At 37.9% G+C, this 23,114-nt stretch overlaps 1 protein-coding gene across 1 annotated transcript; it reads left to right on the top strand.

Moving 5' to 3' along the window:
• Nucleotides 1-1,175: 1,175 nt before the first annotated feature.
• On the top strand, nt 1,176-22,483 carry LOC104271900 (UDP-glucose:glycoprotein glucosyltransferase 2-like; the record flags this gene model as incomplete). The annotated part of the gene is made up of 8 exons (XM_009866725.1): nt 1,176-1,258; nt 8,965-9,095; nt 10,232-10,344; nt 15,452-15,626; nt 17,593-17,689; nt 18,726-18,804; nt 21,577-21,677; nt 22,338-22,483. Coding segments are annotated over 8 exons (925 nt in total), but the record flags the coding sequence as incomplete, so codon positions are not given.
• Between the last annotated feature and the right edge of the window lie 631 nt (nt 22,484-23,114).

Below are 23,114 nucleotides of genomic sequence, written 5' to 3'. Positions count from 1 at the left end.
CGTGTGGCGTGGCTGCGTTTCTCTTTCCCGTACTAGAGTGTGTGTTAAAGCGCTTCTTTTCCATAAGGCTGAGCCGCTTTCTCCCTCTGTGAAACGTCCCGGGCGCTGCTGACAGGCTTTCCCTGTGTTAAGTGTTCGATTGCCTTTGGGTTTCACCTACTAGAGACGCTCTGCAGGTTAGGCTGAAGAGGTGCAATGGGCCAATCCACACGATCCCTACATTCCACTGAGTAACAGTATCTCTTCATCTCATCCCACCTAGTTTGCTTCCACTCGTGAATGAATTAATTACGTGCAAAGCTGTTGGTGAAGATGTGAAGCTGTAGGAGTGAAACATCTTTTTAAAAAAGATGCTGTTAACATATTATTTCCGAATAAATGTGAAAATATCTTCCCATCTTACGGTTTTATGGCTCCCCTGCCAGCTTGGTTTAAAATCTTTTTGTTGTTAGTTTTCTTTTTAAACTTACTGTTTGGAGAACTCTGGGGGAGGGGAGAATTGCAAGCTTCTATAATCAAAGGAGTGGCAAACTTCCAAAATAAAGTTCTGAAAACCAAGTACAGTCATACTAACAAGTAGATCATTTTAACAGACATAAGAGAGGGGGAAAAAAAGCAACTCATGTACCCTTAATATAAAAGCCCAAAGCAAGAAAGTGTTACCAGTAAATGGAAAAACAGTATTTGGAATAAAACAAACCTTTTGTGGTTTGTAAGAATTAACCAACGTTTAAACGTGTACCAGAGATTGAGGATGTCATCGATAAAAGCCTGTAATTTAGTTAAGAACTGTAACCTGTCAGAGTGTGTGGTCTTTATATTTAGGCACTATTAAATAGAATTTGTGTGCTGAATTGATTTTATTTATGACTGTATATTGGAATACCTGTGGAAAAATAAAATTAAAGATTGTCTTTGTTTCTGTATCAGAGAATAGTCTGCTTGCTTTACAGCTCTGATTGAGTTCATACTGTTAGTATTTTGTTCAAAATTTCTCTTAACCAAACTATACAACTGTTCAGTGTTTTATGCTGCAGAAATGTTAGCGGATCATTGACTACTTAAAACTCTTGTTGTTACTGGCTATTTGTTATTTTAAACAGCTGAAGATTTTTACTGTAGTACATCTTTGGATAATGTCAACCTATGGACAATTCATTTTTATTTTCAAACAGTGAATTTATTGCAGAAGATGGTAATGAGAAGTTTTGGCAGTTCTTGGAAACTGTACGAGAATTAACAGTTTATAAGCACAGAGGTAAGTTGAACAGCATGCTAGTTTTAATATGTCATCTTGCACTGTATTTAACTTTTACACTTCAAGCTAACACATTAACTAGTTCAAGGCAGGTAAAGCCGAACTAACTCTTCCACTATTGCTTACTCTAGGGAGTTTTATTTCAGAGAGTTGTAGTACATTTTCCCCTGAGACCTCTACAGGTAGCGGAGTTCTAAAGGTAAAGATGGGATGGACTGACCTGCAGTTGCAATACCGAACAGAAGTGTAACGGTTAAGGATCCCTACCTTCTTATGTGACTCAGCAAGAGCTTATAGGATATTCAGACTTCATGTTTTGTGTAAGGTGGATATTTTTAGAGGAGAGATCACCACAGATAACTAAAATAAGAGTGCTGGCTAAAGGAAAAAATGAACAACCAAAAGAGTTTAATATTGTAGATGGCATAGAGACCATTTTCTAGCAATAGTACTGGTGTTTTAGAATAAAAACTTATCACTGTCAAAATAAGATTAAAAAAACCCTTGCATGATTAGACAGAAGAATATTAAATTGTTAGAAGTTTGGAGGGAAGAAAAAAGCATAAAATCTAGCAAAAAAAGCTTAAAAGCAAGGCACCCTGGAAGACAGCTTGGAGAGCGGTTTACTAGAAATGACCACGGTGTTGGAAAATTTGGAAACCTACCAGGCTTTACAACAGGTTGGTCAGTATTAGACCTGCTTGGTAGGTCAATAGATGAACAAGGTGGAAAAAAATCTTCAACATAAGGCTTTTTCATTTTACTTTTTACTTCAGAATAGTACTGCTCTTTAGGCATGAGTGTGAGGACCTAACACTACCACTAGAAGAGACTTCAGATAAATTGAATGTTACGTTAATGGTCAAAAGCTAACAAATTGTAGAAAGAACATGGGGGAAATGACAGTGTGGTGACAGAAATTGATCTTTGTTGTGTGAAAAATGCTATATATGGGAAGGACAACTTGAGAAACAACAGGCTTCAACTGTTGCGACTGGAAGAATGTAAGTCAAAAAGAAGTTGTGATGTCCAGGTGAATAGGTCAGCAAGTATGTTTTTTGAGTACTCAGCGGTACCCAAAGAAGCCAACAGATGAAAAAAATTACTAGGAAAGGAACAGGGACCCACATAGTAAACATTTTATGGCTTGATTCCACGATGTGCTTTTGTGCTGAGTAGAGCATGGTGTTCTGCCTTACTGTCTCCCTATATTTTCCTTGTCAATCCTGTAGAGCGGGTATAGTAGAAGCAGAAGATGTACAAAGAGCTGTGGTTATAGTTGTATATCAACTGGAAGGGTAAAAAAGAAAACAAACCCCCAAAATTACAGGGAGCTGATGAAAACTGAGGATGGTTTGGGGTCAGGAGTATAAACAAAACCAGAGAAAACTGCTGAGAACAGTAGACCCAGGTGGAAGATTTTTTTCTAAGCCATTCTGTGTGAGGGCAGGAGGACGTGGCAAATAGAAGTAGGTGCAGGATTTGACCTGTGGTCAGCTACTCTGGCAGTTTGTTGAGGCAAGTGCTGTTGACTAATTCTGTTCATGGTCTGTGCCAGTGACGTGGGTTACAGCCTCTACAAGGTTGTGAATGACAAAACTGGAGGGAGAAGCTGAGAAACTGGAGGATAGGGCTATCGTTAGAGAGGCCTCGGCGAACTGGCGAGAGAGGCCAACAGCAGCATTGAGCAGTTCAGCAGAGACACTGTATAGACTCCTGCAAATTTGGTTAGATACTGGGAAAAATATTTCTGCCGTGGGGTTACATAAACACTGGAACAGGCTGCTCCAGGAGACTGTGAAAACGTTCCTCTTGGAGATACTCAAAACTCAGCTGCATGAGGCTCTGAGCAACCTAATCTAGCATTGAAATTAGGTCTCCTTTAAGTAAAAGTTCGGATAAGGTGACCTCCAGAAGTCAATATTTACTTGAATTTTTTTTTTTTTTTGGTTTAGATGCAGCAGGTACTGCTTTTATACAAGATCCGTGTATTAGATTATGTGTCAGCATTTTTTGTCAGCCATCTCTTGTCTGTTTGCTTGGACCAACTTTCCAAGGAATTTAGAGCATCGGTGACATTTATTATTAGTAACACAGATGTCTGTTGAAATTAGCTGTTAACTACATAAATTACCTACTTCACCTGGATAAGCTGTATGTTTGAGAATAAATAATCTGCATGGCCTCTCTTGCTGATGAAGTATTAGGTGCTCGTAGTGGGGAACTTGGAGAATGTACTGAAATATTATTTTAAGCATATTAAGCAATTAATGTGTATATTATTATGGTCAGCAAACTTCTACATTTATCACATCTAAAGTCAATTCATAGTTGGGATAGTGTTATACAACCAAACCAATGCTCTTTATGAACAGGATGACAAGGAAGGATTCCACTTTAGAGGAAAAGAAAGTGGTTATTTAATGACAACATCACGTCAGTATTGAAGTCTACATGCTAAGTGTGAAATAGAAATATGAGCATTGGATGTATCCAGCAGCACTTAAAGAGAGTTTCAGTAGGGAAATATGTGTTAGGCATCTACAGTGAAATGGTCAGCTCGAGTGAAGAGTACTGGTACTGAAATACTGGAGTGGCACAGTTACCGAGAAGTGTCTCCTGGTGCACTTGTGAGGAGAAGTTGGTTCTCTAGGTGGTGTGGAATGGGTTGTGTCTCAGCTGTTGAATGTCAAGATGCACGGCAGGATATTCATGATGCACTAAGGCTGAAGTAGCAGGAACTGCTTGGGCAAATTAAAAGATCTGGCTTAAAAAGGATTGATTGGCGTGACTGGCTTTTCACTTCTGCTTGGATGATACCAAGAGCAGATAGGGTAGATAACTGGGATAGAAATAAAAGCATTGTTGTTTTTAAATAGAAACATTTTCATAGAAACTAAATAATTACTAGATTTGAAGCTGAAAAGCTGGATTTATAGGAGAAGTGGATGATAGATTTGTATCCCAACCTACTCTTGAGTATTTCAGAAGTCATGAAAGCTAAAAGGCAATATAAAAAAATCAAATGTAGTGACTTTTTTTTTTTAATTATACCTTGGATGGTTTCTAATCCATTGCATATCGGTACTTAAATTTAGAATAATCAAACCAACTTGTTTAAAATATTCGGCCTTAGCAAAATAGGTCTAGTAATGGTCTGTTTAGCTATGATATATGTAAACAATTTCATGGATTTGGTAGGAACAATGTACGTGGAATTTGGTAAAGCATTTAGTGTGGTGATGTATTATTTGGTTACTTTAACATTTTGTTTAATATGAACTCAAATCAACTTGGGCATCTCTGAGATTATATTTTATGAAAAACATCAAAAAGTTAATGATGGGATGCGCTGTATTAAATTAGAGTGACGCCTTCAGGTAGCATGGACAACAGGTGCATGCCTACTTCATATGTACCATACTCGCTGCTAGGCTTGTGAAAGATTTGGAAATGCAGATGATACTGTTTTGGGCTGCATGTATGTTATAAAAAAATCAAAGCTGCAAAACTTTCGTATTCAAAATAGCACAGTTACAAAACACTGAAGACTGCGTTTTAAATATGCTGCTGCTTTTATATCTCAAAAGGTTAATTTAGGAGCACAGAGTGAAGCCAGTTCCTTGCTGACTAATTATAATTTGAGTGTTTACTGTCATCCCAAGTGGTTCAGTTTATATATTGGATTTTCAGCAGCCTCTAAAATATATATTAAAAAGAAACAAAACAAACCAGAACACATAAACATATTAATAGGGAAACTATTTTCTCTGAAAGAAAAAATATAACAGCATATTGCATATAAACAACAATCATGCAAATTACTTGTTGTAATCTAGAAGAATACACATTATTCACAACTAAATTAGATAAGTGGTTTTTTTGTACATATCAACCTTAAAGATTCAGGAGGTATCAGGTCCACAAGCATGGCACTTCTATAATAACCATACAATAAAATAAAGTATTCCCTCTCTGCTGGCATCTTGGTTGCATGTTACAGGGCTTTGACTCCGCAGTGACTGCTTGAGCTGCTCTTGGCTGGGATCTCCTCGTTCCCTAGTTGATCTGTAGGTACAGATGTAGGCATCTGTGCAGCTGGAACAATTCCCATATTCCCATCCCTCAAAATAGTGATCCCAGCACCCTGTGCTCTTTCAACTATGTCCTTTATGTTTACTCTCCCTACCTCCTGTACCTCAGTGCTTTGAATTCTCCTGTGAGCCCCCAGCATATATCCAGATTAATTCTGTGCTGTATGTGCGTGGTACCCGAGGAACTGTCATACAGACCTGTCCTTTTGTGACTCTCCTAGTCACCTCCCTTTAATTATTTTAAATCTACCAGTGATGTGAGATACTGCTGCAGACTGTGGAGAGTAAATATCAGTGTTAAAATGTGAGTCAGCTTAGCTAGCTGGTCAGTTCATGGTGTAGTCAATCTAATGAATTTGGCTACAAGAGCTGAGAGAGCCATTTAGCTGACTAATTTAGGCATCTTTACAGTGAGCTAAATGGCTTTTCAGGTTTTTTTGGCTGCTAGGCTGTATCTTTCCTGGCTAGAACAGAAGTTTACAGCTACGTATCTCATACACAGGCGTTCAGATATCTAAAATCTGGAGCTATATCCTATTAATGTTGTCTCATTTATTTATTTGTAAATCAACTTTGTTAATGAATTTAGTGGTAATATGCTACCATGCAGCAGTTTGTGACCAGAAACATCTGTTTGTCTGTGGTCCGCTATAAAGAAATTTATTACACCTTTTACTCTTTGGCATAGAGTGCAATGTTAAAATGTGCCTGGAGGGCAAGCAGCTCTCAAGTTTCAAGGAGCAAACACTATGTGGAAGAAACTTTGCAAACCTGAAACCATCGTTCTGTATGTCATAAACTTTTTAAAAAGTGGGTTTGAATTAGGTGAATCGTGTAGCATTTGATGTGCATTAATTTATCTTACTGAAGTTTGAGGTCCAGTGCTAGTCTGAATGAAGCCAACAGTGTTACGTAAGTTGAAGTAGCAAGAGTGTGGATGCATGATTTGGTAAATGTAACGTGGTCAGTATGTTATACAATCACTTTTTGAGGCACATGACAAATTACCTTTTTTTTCTTCTTACTTTCCTTATTAAAATCATCATCTTAATCACCTTCTAGAGAAAAAATGTCAGCTGGTGTATATACAGCAGTGAAAGCACAGCTGGAATTTGTAAGCCAAGGAATCCAAAGTCTTATGGTAAAAATATTTTGTTGAGGTGATATCTTCAGAAGTGTATATTTAATAACTCTTCCGGTTTTTTAATAGGATCCTATTTGGGGCTGAGTGGAGAGGCAGAAATTTCAGATCGATTTTTTTTCTTGATGGAGAAAACTTGAAGAAAATTTGAAAATACAGTTATTGGAAAGACATTGCAGTCTGGAAGTATGTGCCACTTCCAGATTTTTCACATTCACTGCTTGGAACATGTGAAGCCAAATTTATCTCATTTTTCTGCAAGGACTATTTGGTAGATTTAGAAAACACAGAAGAGGTGGGGATTTCATCCCCTGAATTTAGTATTAGACAGTAATGATCACATACAATTTATGGGAAGGCAGCTTTCTGGAAATGTGGTTCATGCTCTCTTGTAAGCTTTAAGAACAAAATAAGGTTAGGGCTTTAAGAACAAAAGAGAGGATAGGAAGTGATTAGCTATGAAAATTGTATACAGGGCTGTGGGGAGCAGTTGATGGATATTTCCAAAACTATGACCTGTAGGGCTGTTGTGTGTGGCGTAACATTTTGCTGGCAGCTAGCCCGTGATGAGAGAATGGCGTTTTGATTGTTGCAATTGTAATTTGAGACAAGTACTTCTGAGATCTACTGCAGCTGAGGCAGGTAAAATCTGGCAGCTTAAATCATGTGAGGTGATTTTCACACTGTGTAAAAATTTGGTGCCACTTTAGACCCTCGGGAGTTTCCTACTGCCATGGTCATTCCACTTTCACAGCAAAAGCAACTTTAAAATATGATGTTGACCTGAGAACACAGTTAAATTCAAGCCAGATGGCTCGACTGATTCCTCCCTGCGCCTCACTTTCTCTTTGCTGCAGTTTTTCACCTTTATAGGATAACAGTTGAAATATACATGAAAATGATCTTGAATCAGTGCAGTTTCAAGGTAGTATCTATCAATGTAAGTGAAATACGTGCTGACTACATAGATTATTTGGAGGAGGGGCATAAATTGGCAATTCTGGATTGTATCACTCATGTTTCAGCTGTTCCTCCTGTGGAAGAGGAACCTCTAGAACAGGAAGGGTGCACAGAGCTTGGTATGGTCACAGCTTTGGTTCTAGAATTTGTGTGCTTTCAAGAATATCACACTGTAAAATGTGTGCAGCCCCACTGAAAATTTTTGTGAACATTATTCCTGTCCTAGTTTTGACTGGGGTTGAGTTAATTCCTAGTAGCTGTTGCAGTGCTGTGTTTTGGGTTTAATATGAGAACAGTGTTGATAACACAGGGATGTTTTAGTTGTTGCTGAGTAGCACTTATCTTAAGCCAAGGACTTTTCAGTTTCCAGTGCTTTGCCAGTGAGGAGGTGCTGGGAGGGAGCATGGCCAGGACAGGTGACCCAAACTAGCCAAAGGGATATTCCGTACCACAGGACATCATGCCCAGTATATGAACTGGGAGGAGCTGGCCAGGGAGGTGATTGCCGCTCAGGGACTGGCTAGATGTTGGTCATCATTATTATGATGATGAAATAATTAAACTGTTCTTTTTCGATCCACAAGTTTTACTTTTTTTCTGATTCTCTTTTCAGTTCCTCTGGGTTGGGGGCAAGGAGTGAGTGAGTGAGTGAGTGAGCCAGCGAGCGGCTGCCTAGTTGCTGGCTGGTGTTAGACCATGACAGTTTCTTAATCAGATATAGGTCTTTTTTCACAACTTGATAAAACAATATCACAACCTCTTTCTAATTAGGCTGCCTAACAGTCCAAGGACAGCATGAGAGTATTCGCTTGAATATGGTTCTAGAAGAAGAAATGAAGATTATTTCCAACTAACGTTCTTTATTATCACCTCTGTCATTCCCGGATACCATCTGTGTTCTTTTTTTGCTTGGAGTCCTAATTTCGCCCTTGAGAAGGCGAGATGTGCTGGGAGGGGTGAAGCCACTTCACATGTTGCATCCGTTCTCATACTCTTGTTTATCATGTATCTTTAGGGAAGAAATGGGATATGTAAGAGTAGCCCAAAGAATGTCACCTTCAAAAGGTTTTTCTTTATGTAAGTTGCGTGGTTGGAGTGTTTCAAGACTGAATGAGGGGAAATAATTTGTAAAATAGTGCTGACTGAAAGTAAGTTTCAAAATTTGCATTAAAAGGCTAGCCTAAACTTGACAAACAGAAATAAATAAATAAGCGAGATGTTTTGTGTGAGGTCTCCAGAGAGACATTATTGTCTTTAGTGGATTTTTATATTGTTGAAAATTATTTTTACGTTAACTAGTACTATTGTGCTCACTTTTGCTGTATTTTTGTTGCATTAGGCCTTTAGAATTGGTAGTGAGGGGAACAATTAGAGTGGACAACGTTCAAGACTTTTGAACTGCCAGGCAGCGCTAATACAGTATTTGCCAGTGAGGTAGCTCAGGTAGATACACCACATTTTGTATGGCTAAATACTAACAGTTTGTCTTTTTTTTTTTTCCTCTTCAACAGATTCAGAGCTTTCCTATTACAATTTAATCTTGAAGAAAGCAGGACAATTTTTATCCAATTTGCAAATCAATCTATTGAAGTTTGCACTTTCCATACGGGCATATTCTCCAACTGTGCAGATGTTTCAGCAGGTGACTATATAATCTCATATATTTGGTACATCATTTTATGTGGTATTTTGGCTGCAGAGTAAGGAATGTTCATTATCAGAGTTCAGTAAAATATATGCTGACATTATTTAGACTCAATCATGATCCGTTATAAAGAGGATGCCTGATAAGCTGCTTATATTGACAGGAACAAATATTCAAGTTTAATTATATAGATAGCATTATTTTCAGAAATTCCTTTTTGAAACTCAGATTATAGGGTGATTTTTTTTTTGTATTGCTTTAATTAATCATATGGGAATTCAGATATTCCCAGATTAAGAAATTTCCTGTAGCTTCAAGTAATTTATATTTGTTATATAGTGGGCTTCTTGCGTCTCTCATTATTTTAGTACTTGAAAATTTGAAAGAATAGTCAAATACCTGCTTTGTTAATGAAAAAGCGCGAGGACATAAATTCACTGTGCCTCTAGCCTAAAATTGCTACGCCTCATTTTAGCAGTGCCACCTTCAAGACAAAGTGAGAAATCCATGTTTCTGAAAGATAATAAGCTGTAATAAAGTTAAGGGGTTTTGCAAGTGTTCTCTGGAGCAATATCATCATCTCAGACACAAATCTCTTCATTTTTATCTTGCAGCTTGTGAATCCAGAGTCACTGACATGCAGTTATATGATTCCCACTTTACATGGGAATAGCTGAATGGAGTTTTCTTAGGGAAAAAATAAAAGGTGGGGGGAGGAGTGGGGTGGGAGGGATAGAGAAGCATAAATTGCCGTTAGTTATTTGGGATTTACTGGTTAGCAGTCAAATCTTTGTCCAATGACATGATTGCTGATAGGAACTAAAATTAAAAATATCTCAGGAACTGACTGTGATTTCAGGTTGTGGTGGAGATTTCTTAGCCCTGTCTCTACAGAACATAAATGGACTTGCATTTTCTGCAGTATGACTGCATTTAGTAGATTACATCTCACAAAGGTTATAAGGTTTTAATCTTCTAATATTTTCCATTGCTTTTTTCACATGTACCCAATTTTGAATAGTCTTAATTAGAAAAATAGCTCAATGGCAGCTGTTGAGTTATTTTAATCATGGGGATGTGAGTTTAAGTGCAATCAAAGCATTCTGTTTTGAGTATAATTGTTGAAATATTAGATTGCAGCTGATGAACCTCCACCAGAAGGCTGCAACGCGTTTGTGGTTATCCATGAGAAACACACCTGTAAGACTAATGAAATAAAAAAGCTGCTGAAGAAGGCTACTAAGAGGTAAATGTAATGATCTCTTTTAAGAGAAGAAATAGATTATTATAGAGGATAATTTATTATTGCATATATACTTGTAATATTTTGAAATTTTATGTTTACTTATTGATAAGGCCAAGCCTATATAAATCTCTGTTTACTGGATATGTAAAGACATACCCATTTAAAGTATATGTTATTTTAAAAGAGTTACTTGTGCTTTTGAAGTAATTTAAACACTGTTATGAGAAATCATCAATCATGCATCAAAGTAGAGTTTTAAAATAAAATCTTAGAGCTTTCCACTTTGAACCACGCGAGTAGTTTTGTATTTCTTCACTTTTTTTTGGTGTGGGATAGTCAAGTTTAAGTTATGGTGTTCTTTCCATACAAACTTAGATTTCATCCATCTGAAACAGTACTTCTGCTGACAGACCTTTCTTCGTAGTCAGTGCTGCTGCACTTGAGGTTTTCTGAATTTGTAAGGGCCTGGCACTGGAATGGAAGAGGAGTCTGCCTCAGCTGGCACAACTTTTTCTCACCTTGTGCTACTTTTTGCACCTGCCAAGCCTTTCTGCAGACTTTGTCCTGTGGAAACTGCCGTTAATGCAGAATGAATTTGGGCTGTGAAGTAAAATGCATAGAACCTATTAAAATGGCAAATAATGACAAAATAATGAAAGCAAAATGTTGAATCTCTATTAAGAATAATTTTAATTTTTTCAAGAACTATACATACCATCTTCTGGGGGTTTTGTGTTGTTTTTTTTCCGCCCCACAATGGTCGAGGTCACCATAATGTAATTAGTGTCCATACCCTCAACCACTTCATGGAGATATGTAGAGCTGAAATATATCTCATCAATGACCTGGACAAGGGGTTAGAGCGCACCCTCAGCAAGTTCGCTGATGATACGAAACTGGGAGGGGTGGCTGACACACAGGCAGGCTGTGCTGCCATCCAGCGAGATCTGGACAGGCTGGAGAGCTGGGCAAAGGGGAACCTCATGAAGTTCAATAAGGACAAGCATAGAGTCCTGCACCTGGGGAGGAGTAACACCAGGCACCAGGACAGATTAGGGGTCATCCTGCTGGAAAGCAGCCCCATGGAGAAAGACCTTGGAGTCCTAGTGGGCAATAAGTTGTCCATGGGACAGCAGTGTGCCCTTGTGGCCAAGAGGGCCAATGGGATCCTGGGGTGCATTAAGAAAAACGTATCCAGCAGGTCTAGGGACGTTCTCCTCCTCTCCTCTGGTCTGGTGAGACCGCACCTGGAAAACTGTGTCCAGTTTTGGGCTCCCCAATTCAGGAGAGATAGGAACCTACTGGAGAGAGTCCAAGGGAGAGCTACGAGGATGATCAAGGGACTTGAACATCTTTCCTGTGAGGAGAGACTGAGAGAACTGGGGCTGTCTTGAAAAAAGAAGGTTGAGAGGGGATCTTATTAACGTATACAAATATCTGAGGAGTGAGTGTCAAGAGGAAGGGGACAATCTCTTTTCAGTGGTGCCTGCCCAGCAACAGAACAAGCAATAATAGATGTTAAGCTAGAACATACATAGAAAGGTCTGCCTCAACATGAGGAGGAGTCAGGAGGGCGGGGCCAGGCTCTTTTCAGTGACGTCCAATGACAGGACAAGGGGCAATGGGTACAAGCTGGAACACAGGAGGTTCCACAAAAATATTAGAAAAAACTTTTTCACTGTGAGGGTGACAGAGCACTGGCACAGGCTGCCCAGAGAGGTTGTGGAGTCTCTTTCTCTGGAGACATTCAAAACCCACCTGGATGCGTTCCTGTGTGACCTACTGTAGGTGATCCTGCTCTGGCAGGGGGGCTGGACTAGCTGATCTTTCGAGGTCCCTTCCAACCCCCTAACATTCTATGATTCCATGATTTAGTAGGGCATTTTTTTTCGATTTTACTATCAAATATAAATTGAAAAAAACAAAATCCCTGAAAGCCTATAAATTTGTCTCTTAGGGGATGGTTGCTTCTGAAAACAATTTTGTGTCTTACGTGTGTGATTTGTGATGTTTTCTAAGTCCATTTATGGAATGTACTAAATCGTTGTCTTTTAGTTGCTCAATAGTCAAGGTGTTTGCAATGTCCCATTTCTCACTATTACATTCTGCCTAACAAATGTCTCTTACCTTCTTACATAAATTGTTTTTACTGTATTTGGGCTTTTAAAATTATCTTGAATTCTTCTGGTCATTGAAGGCATCACGAGACCTTAACACTTTATCACAGTGTCTGAATATACTCTTCTTCAAAAGCAGGTAACTGGATTCAGCACATTCTCTTTTTTTGGAGATACTATCCCCAAATTCACAAGTTTGGAAAGTTACAATACTAAACAATAGAATCCTGAAGTCTTTGGAATTGAAACAAACATCTAGAAACCATTAAAAGCTCACAAGAAAACTGAAGTCTGTTCTCTTGAATTGTTCTTATGTTTCATATAGTTTTACGTGCACTGGTCACATGACAACCTTCATAGTTTCAGGGACAAAATCTTGATAAATTCCCTCTTCTTCTCCTCACCCCAAAAATAGTTGGGTCACTCAAATATTTAGTGTTCCTGGAACTAGACTTTGAGAAAAACATGTTCACCTGCAGGTAATTGTTGCCACTATTACTTCCAGTTTTAGCCTGGTTAGCAGATGCTTTCACTTGTGCTGGAGGTGTTTAACCCAGGTGCTACAGATACAGCTGTACTCGTGTTCTTTCTCTTCTGTATGGTGACCAAATGGTGTGTGAGACAGTGTGCCATCTCACCATTGTTCCCTCTAAACCAGTTGTTCTTTTTCTCTGTGGCTTTTATGAAGAAATATATCTTTGGTTTATTGATTCCTTTTTTATTTCAAAGTATTTTCCTTTGTGTTTCTTTTTCTGTCTTCTGTCTGTCATGACTCTCTCACTTAAGCCAAGCTACCTTAAACTCGGCTTTCAGTTGTGTCCTCAAGTTCCACATATATGATGAGGGCACTAGAAACATTCTATTTCTAGGGATTATAGTCTCAAATCTCACTGGAAGAGAAAGAAGAGGCTGCAGAATTATTTTTTTTCAAGTCCGTCAGTTCAGCCTGAGATCCAGGAAGTCTCAGGCACTTTGAGCCCCAAATAGTCTGCACGTCAAGATCAAAGTTTTTACTTATCCTGTCCTTTATGCAGCAGTTACTGTGATTTGGTCTGTTGTGCTTGCAGCCACCTTGCAATGGACTGCATGGCTTTAATCAGACATATTTTTTGTGGAGCTGCAATGTGCTGCTCATGGGCTCTGGATATGTCAAAGGAAGATCTTCAGTGGTTAAATGGTTGGGATTGCTTATCCAAACCACAACACAAAGACTTATGGGGCTGTTGCTGCCAAGGACACGTTTGCTGTCTCCTGTCAGTCACGTTCCTCCTGCATCCTGTCTTGGGAACTATCTAGGCAAACATAATTGCCTGTACTACCTTAGTAACTGGTAAGCAAGTCCTGAACTCTGCATCTGTATTTTTTTGATCTTTTCCTGTCTGCCCAACTGCTGTTCCTTCCCTTTCAAGAAGCCTTTTCATGAGAATCTCTTATAGTAGGGAGTTAATTAGCTTTCAGCTCGGAGAGCAGGAGAATCAATTCCTTCTCACTACTACTCAGTGTCAAAGAGAAACAGAGAATGGAGATGTTGGATTTACAAGGGCTGGATGCTTTAATTCTCCAATCCAAGGTCATTATGGTAGCCCTATGCAGTGTTATTTCACTGCAGCATTTAATTGTTTTTTTAGTGAGCCATGTTCATTATAAAATGCTTCCTCTGAGACTGTCAGTGTTGAATAAAGTCATGGCAGCACTTGGTACCCACCTTTTGAGACCATTTTTCTGCTTTACTTAGGTAAGAAGAAGATCCCTTGGTTTAGGTTTTCGACTCTCTAGAAGTGGCAGTTGTCCTTCTGGATATGAGAGGGAAGTTGCAGAAGTCACATCCCATATGTGTGCTTTCATTGGGGCAAGTCTGGATCTGTTCTTGGACAGAGCTTACTTATTCACTTTGTTTCAGACTCCCTGCTGACACCTACTTTGCTTGCCTGGTATGTCTGTGACACGTGGCCGCATGCACCCAAATTAGTTCTCAAACCAGACCCCTCCTTTTGTGTCTTGCCTCAGAAATGCGGTCTTTGGTTGTGTACCTACCAAGCTTACGTAGGATGTTGATGGTAAGGTCCTGCTCTGAGGTGAGGGTTTGGAGCAGGTGACCTCCACAATTCCTTTCCCTAGTAAATTATTCTGTGATTTTGTATTGAAGATACTCCAAAGCTTTATCGCAGAAACTCTGACATGTGGAGTCCTGCTCACATCTTTCCTGTATGACTTTTCAGTGAGCATCTGCTACACACGTTTGCATGTTGGATTAGAGTTTCTGAACTTGTTATGTGAGAGGTTTGGAGAAGGTTCACTGGTCTTTCAAGTGTGGCTATGCAAAGGCAATTTTAGGTGTACTTGGGTGATTAGCACCTTAAGTATATTGCTTGGTTGTATCTTGTGTTACTTTTCCATCTTTCCCAGGTTTTATTCAAAAGATGTTTGCAGTCACTAAGAAGTCCTCGAAGTTACAGAAAGCATAACTTTCCTAGACATGGCTTTCAAGGAGGAGGGTAGGTAGGCAGTCAAAAATTGCAAAATCAGCTGCATTAACAGAGCTCCATGGTGTTAAAGAAGGGGTTAGTTTCTGTGCATGTTAGCAGCTTTCTGAAATTTTGCTGAATATCCCTCTGTTCCTCTGTTATTCACTGACTGCTCCGTATATCTCTAATAGATGTAATGTATTTTTTAAATTAAAAGCTTCAACTGATTGTTGCACAAAGTCTCAGTGCTATTGTTTTCATTTGCTCTGTGCTGTGATAAAATATATTAAAATTATTTGTAGTTGATGCTGATTTTTCAGTTTCTCAGACTTAATTTGCAAATTTGGTGTTCTAAGTTTGTTTGTGAGCAATCAGGATTATTTAGAAATGATTTTAACATGGCTTGAATACTTTTAGGATATAAGCCCTTACTATTATTTTTTTTCAATTATGAAATAGGCAAACTGTCACTGTTTTAGTTTTTCATGAATATATAATAACACAATTATTTGTTTTTAAAACCAGACCCAGGCCATATCTTTTTAAGGGAGATCATAAATTTCCAACTCTCAAAGAGGATGGCCCAGTGGTTGTTCTTTATGCAGAAATGGGTACCAAAGACTTTGTCAAATTCCACAAGATCTTATCTGAGAAGGCGCAAAAGGGGGAAATTGTTTATGTTCTTCGGCATTATGTTCAGGTATGCAGTTCAAATTAAGATTGATTCTGTAAACTGTTAGTATTTAGTCTTTATTTTGCTTGCTTTTTGACAAAACACATTTTCTATGTTTATTTTTGCATTTGCCTAAATCATGTGCTATATATATTCTAATTTTAAAACTATCTAGGTGAAGCAATTCACCTGATAGAAACTTTGAAGCGGGAGAAGCATAATGTTATCCAATCCTGCATGCAAACACTTTTGCATCACTGATTGATCTCGAAATACCTCGTTTTTGGTTATATGTCTAGGTTTTGTACATTGTATGAAGTTCTTGGGTGAAATCTTGGTGCAGCAGACTGAATATATGAGTAATAAGCATTAGAAAAATGGGAAGTAAAATAGAAAATCAAACTGAAAAATAATTAATTAAAAATTTTATATATCCTCAGTATAATCTTATGTGTTCATTGTAGTACAGCAGCAGGGGGTATAACAGTCAAGATCATTGCCCAGTTTTTCAATGCTTCCATTCCAAAGCGGCAGTATTTTAAACGTATTTCTGAATGCTTTTCTTACTCTTCTCCCTGAAACAAAACAAGACAAATACCAGTAGATGGAACTATTTTGTCTCCAGTTTTGGTTATTGGAAGGCTGTTGTAATTTATATTCAAAGTATGCATCTTAAAAAGCATGGCTAATACAAGAGTAATCTGATGGAGTGAGAGGTTACTGTGATTTATGTAGACCGGGCATTTCAGGGAGATGAGATCCGTAGTTTGCAGATGGCTTTGAGTTGTTTGTTCACCGTAATGAAATAGAGAATTTGAGGAAACTGGTCTTAAATTCTAAGTTGTATAAGGTATAGTTTTTACTGAACTTTTACGTTCTTTCACGTACTTTTATTTGAGTTAAATAGTTAGAGTCTCCTTGCTCTGGTCAGCTTATGCGGCCTGGTCCCCTCCAAATACGTGTTGTCTTTCCTTTCTGCACTTTTTCTCTCTTCAGACCTCTCTTCCTTTTCTTCCTTCCTCACATCCTCCGTTCTTATTCTTTGGTTCCCACTGAGACGGATTCTCCCTCCATTTTTACATTAAATGCCAGAAGAGGGAGCATTGAGAGCAGAAGAGGTACAGTCTTTCTGCTGTCTTTTTTTTTTGCCAATATCAGCGAGGCTGCTTTCACTCTCCCTGCATTGAGATTTGCTTAGAAGACCAACAGAGAAAAACCCCAGCCCTGCCAGGTTTTCAGTTGTGCGCTGGAGGATTCTCAATGCAGAATGATTTTTTAAAATGGCAAGTTGAAGCCGAAAGGCTTCCAGGAAATTGCTGCTGTGCACGTGCAAGTTGCATTTTGTAAAGGGGATGTTCATACATTTTGGGCAAATTAGGGCACATTTTCAAAAATAAGCACACTCTGAGTAGTTAGGCTATTCCCTGAGAAACTTCCACTCCATGACTATAAATACTTATTGTTTGGTTTTGATAAGCAGCAACCAGGTTTTATCAATGGTAGTTTAATACATTTTCTTAGTCCTTCTTGCAGAAAATTAACTCTTATATCAAATTTTTTTAAACAATCGATCTGGTGCGGAAATAGAGAATTTCCTCCAAACATGCTGAAAGTCTGGCAAAATTACAAGGAAGTGAATGACAGATAAAATGTGAATTGTAAGGCATCAAGAATTATATACCAGCTCTGCCTGCTTTAGTCTTTCTACTAATATTATGTGAAGTGACTACAATTTTGCACAGCTTTTCTGTGGTCTGCAGGAGATAAAGGAAGTCCTTACTTTCTCTTACACACCTTCTCAAGGAACTGTATGCCTTGCATGCCTCTTGTCATTTGGTTGGTGTAGAATTTTGTACTTTGAATCATAAATTGAAAGATTAAGTTATGACTGCAGTAACAGTTTAAAGTTACAGTATTAGATATTGTTAAACTCCTCTAAATACAACTTTTAAATTAGATTTTTTTGTTCTGTTAAAATAATATCATCAAACAGAAACCAAGTTCCAGGAAAATGTATTTATCTGGATATGGTGTAGAACTTGCAATAAAGAGCACGGAATATAAAGCAGTAGATGACACACAGGTTAAAGGTATGTGGCTTTTTCTAATTTAGTTATAGTATCTTATTGGAGATACTATTGAAATGTGTTATAATCTACGGTTATAAAGTCAGTAATGTTTTGAAGGTTGTACTTAATTTCTTTTTTACGGAAGGAAGTCTCAGGCATTAGGAACGAAGATATCAAAACATATGCAAGCATTTGTGAACAGTTGTGCACCGTTCATTACCTGACCTCTAATCGCTGTTTTCTGTGGCTCTTCAAAATGTAACTTAGTCTTCTTTCTTTCGAGAAGACTAAGATGGTTTAAACTTCGTTCTTCAATTACTTCATATTTGTTTGCAACTCTATGCTCATTAATACAGTATCACACATTAGTGTTTCAGGGGTGAGGTGTTTTTTTTGTCTGAGTTTGTGTGGAAATACTTTTACAATCTTCTGTAGGAAAGATGTGCTGTGACGTAGGATTTAGTACCAGTATATGTTACATGTTGAAATGAGACACTAGCCACAGAAAGCAGTAGGTAGAGCATTTTGACACAATTACTTTGCATGGACACTTACAAGATATAATGAAAATTAGTGAACTTTCTGTGGCAAGACTAAGTTTTCATAGCTTTTGCATCATGTCAAACATAGTTCTTTATGGGAAAGAAACTCCTCTCTGACTTACATCAAACGCTAGCTAGAGATTCAAGCGCTTTAAAGTCTTCATGCTTTTCAGGCATAAATTTGGTAGAAGTTGACTGGTAAGAGTTATACCTTACCACTTAAACTAAGAAATAGCTCTTTTGAGAAGTGAAGTATTTAACCGTATCAATTTCATTTATATAAAAAATGCAACTATTGGATGAATTGTATTTAAAAAATTAATTTGAATGTTACTAATTTCTGTGAAGTGATTCATGCTGATACCAAAATGTGAATGCATAAGTGTAATTGGGATTATATCTGGGAATGACAGCTTTCTGATTGTATCTTTCTGTTAACCAGTTTATAACTCATACGAACATAGTACATCCATAAATTTCTTGGTTTGTATTGTCTACATGTGCTGTATGTTCAGGAGCAAATGAAACAAAAGAAGAGGAGGAGGAGGATGATGAGGAAACTGATGTCCAAGGATTTCTCTTTGGCAAATTAAAGTGAGTTGATATGAGTTATAATTAAACTTCTGCATTTTTTCTGGAACCTGAACCAACAATTAAAAAAAACTCCACAAAACACAGAAGTGAGATTTATGTGGAAATTACATTTTTTTTGGTACTGATGAAAGTTCTGATTAATTTTTTGTGTATGTCTTGTGGATGTAAAGATGCAACAATTGTTTGTTGTGTTAATTTCAATTTATTACATTTACTTTCCTAATTTTCTTAGAATGTGTACAGTAAACTGTTTTTAAAGTAAAAAAAAAAATTCGTCTGGACAACAGTCACAAAAATTTAAACCACCATCTTTCCATGTCGGTCATTTGTTGCTGCATCTCATATGGAATAATTAGAATCAAAATGCTGGTTTTCAAAATGGTAATAGTAGCACAACAAATCATAGAATTATACAATCATAGAATGGCCTAGGCTGGAAGGGACCTTAGAGATCATCTAATGCAACCTCCCTGTCATGGGCAGGGACGCCTCTCAACTAGATCAGGCTACTCAAGGCTCTGCCCAACTTGGCCTTGGACACCTCCAGGGAGGGGGCAGCCACAACATCTCTGGGCAATTTATTCCAAAGTCTTGACACACTCGTACAGAAGAATTTCTTTCTAAGATCCAATCTGAATCTATTCTCCTTCAACTTAAACCCATTTCCCCTTGTCGTATCGCTGGACACTCTTGTAAAAAGTCCCTCCCCAACCTTCCTGTAGGTTCCCTTCAGGTATTGGAAGGCAGCTGTTAGGTCCCCCCGAAGTCTTCTCTTTTCCAGACTGAACAATCCCAGCTTCCGCAGCCTGTCCTCGTAGCAGAGGTGCTCCAGCCCCTGGATCATCCTTGTGACCCTTCTCTGAACACGCTCCAACAGATCCACGTCCCTCTTATAGTGGGAACGCCAGAACTGGACGCAGTCCAAACCTGTGTGTTGTAGCTACATAAGGAGTTTTAAGATGAATACTCATTCATTTCTTAGAGTTAAGGAATGATATTTCGTGCAGGATAAGCTGATTATAGATATCATCTTATTTTGGAGTTCCTGGATTTGTGTTCTGTTCTAGCAAAAACTCTTTTATCTTCAAATTAAAATCTGTTAGATCAAATTGAATGCTACCCTGTTGGGGGCTCCTTCCAGTACTCCATTGATGGATTAATTTCATGGTTGCAGTCCTCAAAAGTGATCCCTTTTCCTGTAACAGATCCATGCAGTGAATCGTATATCCTGGGGTTTTTTTGATTCAAAAAGAAACTCAGGAGTGTGAGCTCTCTCTAGTGCCACTCTCTCTCTTATTATTTAAAGCTAAAAGTAAACTTGCTTGTAGATATTCTCACCAAGCCATAAGTCTTCTTAGAAATCAGGCTGCTAATGCTGTCAAAATTTTTGAGAGCCCATCCCGTTTCCACCTTTTAAAAAGTAAACACATTGAGATATAAGTGCATCCAGATCTGCAGACTCCCATGTTGTTTCACCTGTGTATTAGAGACTTTCCACAGCAGGTGATATCAAACACTTATGTCATATCTTTATCCAAGCTATTTTTGTTCTTGGATTGTGCTAGGTTTGTGCTAGGTTTAGCTATATTTAGTTTTTTGATGTTGCACTGTGACTAATTTGTGAATCTGTCAGATAATTACTCAGGCTTTTTGACATTGTTTCCAGACTGAATTTTTTTCTTCTCATTTTCATACTGGAGATGGAAGAGATGTTTCAGTCATCTCTAAATTGTCCCTCGGTTATAGTCATGTCACAGGTTATAGTTTGCTGTGAAATGCTTACGTATGTAAGCAGAAGACATAAAATCTTAGAAATAGAACTATTTGATTGTGTAAATTAACACTATTCAAACCCACACCATGATACATATCCAGAGAAGGGTCCCTTTTTTCAGCTGGCTTTATGTGCTTTTGATTATGTGCCTGCACTGGCTGTAACACAAGTGAAAAAGAGATATGAGGGACCAAGCATCGATAGTGGATCTTGGTTGTGGCTTCTGGATGGGTCTTACTTGTCAGTTTTTATTCACAGAAGAGTCAATAGTCTGAACAGGAGAAAAAAATAGTAAAGGTAAATTTGCAAAGAAGTCAGTAAAAACAGCAATCAGAGCTCAAAACTCATTAAGATTTTGCTGCTTCATAGAGGAATTTCTAAGAGTTCAAACTGTATTTGACATTTCTAGGTCTATATTACAAGTCTGAGGGTGGTTTTAGCAGGCTGAAGTCTCTATCCTCAAAACTTAGCCCAATTATGTTTTCAAAAAAAATTGCCAGGCTTTTGGGCACCGTGTTCTTCTTCAGGTCTCACTAGTGATTTGTGTGCTCAATGGTTTGATTTTATCAGTGATGGTAATTTATAAAAGATGCTCTCAACATTGTGTTGCTTGTTTCTTTTGTAGGTAATAGAACAAATGCTGTATACAGTTAGAGTAAATCTACAATACATATAAGCATGCATTATGCTTCAGTAAACTAATGATACAGTTACTTTTGTCATGTATTAATACTGTTTAATCTTTGAGTTCATTTATTCCATCAAAATCTATGTAACAGAGTTTGAGATAAGACTGCTACAAAACAACTGAAATCTTTCTTGTCGTTAACCGGCTTTTAGTCCTCAGAAATCACATCTTCTCACCCCAAATCCTTGCTTGTTACCCTAAAGACACAGCATTAGCTATGTACTGTATTAGCTATGTACTGTAGATAAATTAGACATTGATGGATACAATTGATTTTGCCTTTTTTAAAAAAAAATATGTTTCATTGTAGGCAGATGCACCCTGATCTGAAAAATAATCTGAAAGAGTTTAAAAAACATCTAATTGAAACTACTAACAACATGGAACCACTGAAGGTTTGGGAGCTACAGGGTATGTGCTGCATTTTTCAGTACTCTGATTTTCTTTTGTTATTTGTATGTACCATCATTATGATAAAAGCTTCTTTTAAAAAGAGACATATGGTTTCATAAAAAGGCAGTATTATATTCAGTATTTAAAAAGACTGCATTGGCTTCATGTCCTAGTATTATGTGCTAGAAATTAAAGGACCATTAAAGTAATTTTCTAAGATGGAAAATCATAACTAGCTTTACTGATTTTAAAGACAGAGGTTATATTGCCTGTTTTTCTGCTTGATGTCTTGTCTTGTATGTTAAGTTTACTTTCACATATTTTTTTGAGAGGTCAGGCAAAAACTATCATTTTGACACGACTACTGAGTCAGAACAACATACAGGTTAAGACAGTTTAATTTATATATTTTATAACTTTTGTCAGTGTAGTGGAGTTCACACTGATAAATATGTTTTAATATAACATCAAATGGGAGAACATGCTTTTAAAAGCCTTCCTGTGGAAGAGGAGAACAAAAAAGTAGAAGTTGGTTATTAAACAGCTTCTGTGCGCTTGATATGCAGGACTTTCTGTAGCTTGAGTGGAATTATAAAGCACTCTAAAATAGGCTCCTAAAATGTCATGACGCTAAATTCCAGGCAACTAAACTTTGCCTCTTAAGTTTTTCTGTTTTAGAGGACAACCTCATCAAACCCATTTGCCTTTATACTAGTACAAAGAAGGAGACTGAGCAATCATCAAAACATCAGTTTCCTTTGGGGACCCTGACTGTTACGGAGCTTGCTCACAGTATCCAGTCTGACGCGAGCTACTTGAGATAATTGTAGTTCACTCACAGTCTTTTATCAATGAACTCCCCTTGGGCTGCAGGATTTATCTTAGTCTAAAGTTTAAAAAAAAATTGAAAAACCTTGCATTCCAGTTATCCTGAGAAATCTACTGTGCAAATAAAAATTCTATTTTTTTTCTTACATCACTAACTACCACTCTGTAGATGTTCAAGCAGAAGCAACTGTGAAACTTTGATCCTCTATCTTCAAAAGCTAGTACAAGGTCTCTATTGAGTGGTGGTCTTTTATGTGGTGGTGTGGCTTTATAAATAAAAAATTCAATTGTTGCTGCTCCCCAGACAACCAGTTCATACGGTGTTGCAAGTAGCTGAGCACTGAGATGCTGTTTGCTTAGTGCCGGGAAGACTGATGCTGGCTTGAGCTAAGTACATTCAGGGCCGTTTCGGACAGCGAGTGTTCCTCTTGGTGTGGCACAGTTGTTTCAGTACTCTTACTCCTGACATGACTGGTTGCTTTTTCTAGTTCATTCTTAATGACTAATTATAGTGGCTGAGTTAATGCTTCAGCTGGTTTCTTTAATTAGCTTCCAAGTAAAAAAATAACTCAATTTAACCAAAACTCCTTCAGCTAGGGGGCACACTTCTATTTGTAAGTGACTCTA

Source organism: Apaloderma vittatum, unplaced genomic scaffold (genome assembly GCF_000703405.1).
Source record: "Apaloderma vittatum isolate BGI_N311 unplaced genomic scaffold, ASM70340v1 scaffold20623, whole genome shotgun sequence".
Classification (NCBI taxonomy): Eukaryota; Metazoa; Chordata; class Aves; order Trogoniformes; family Trogonidae; genus Apaloderma; species Apaloderma vittatum.
This window is presented reverse-complemented; position numbering and strand designations above follow the sequence as displayed.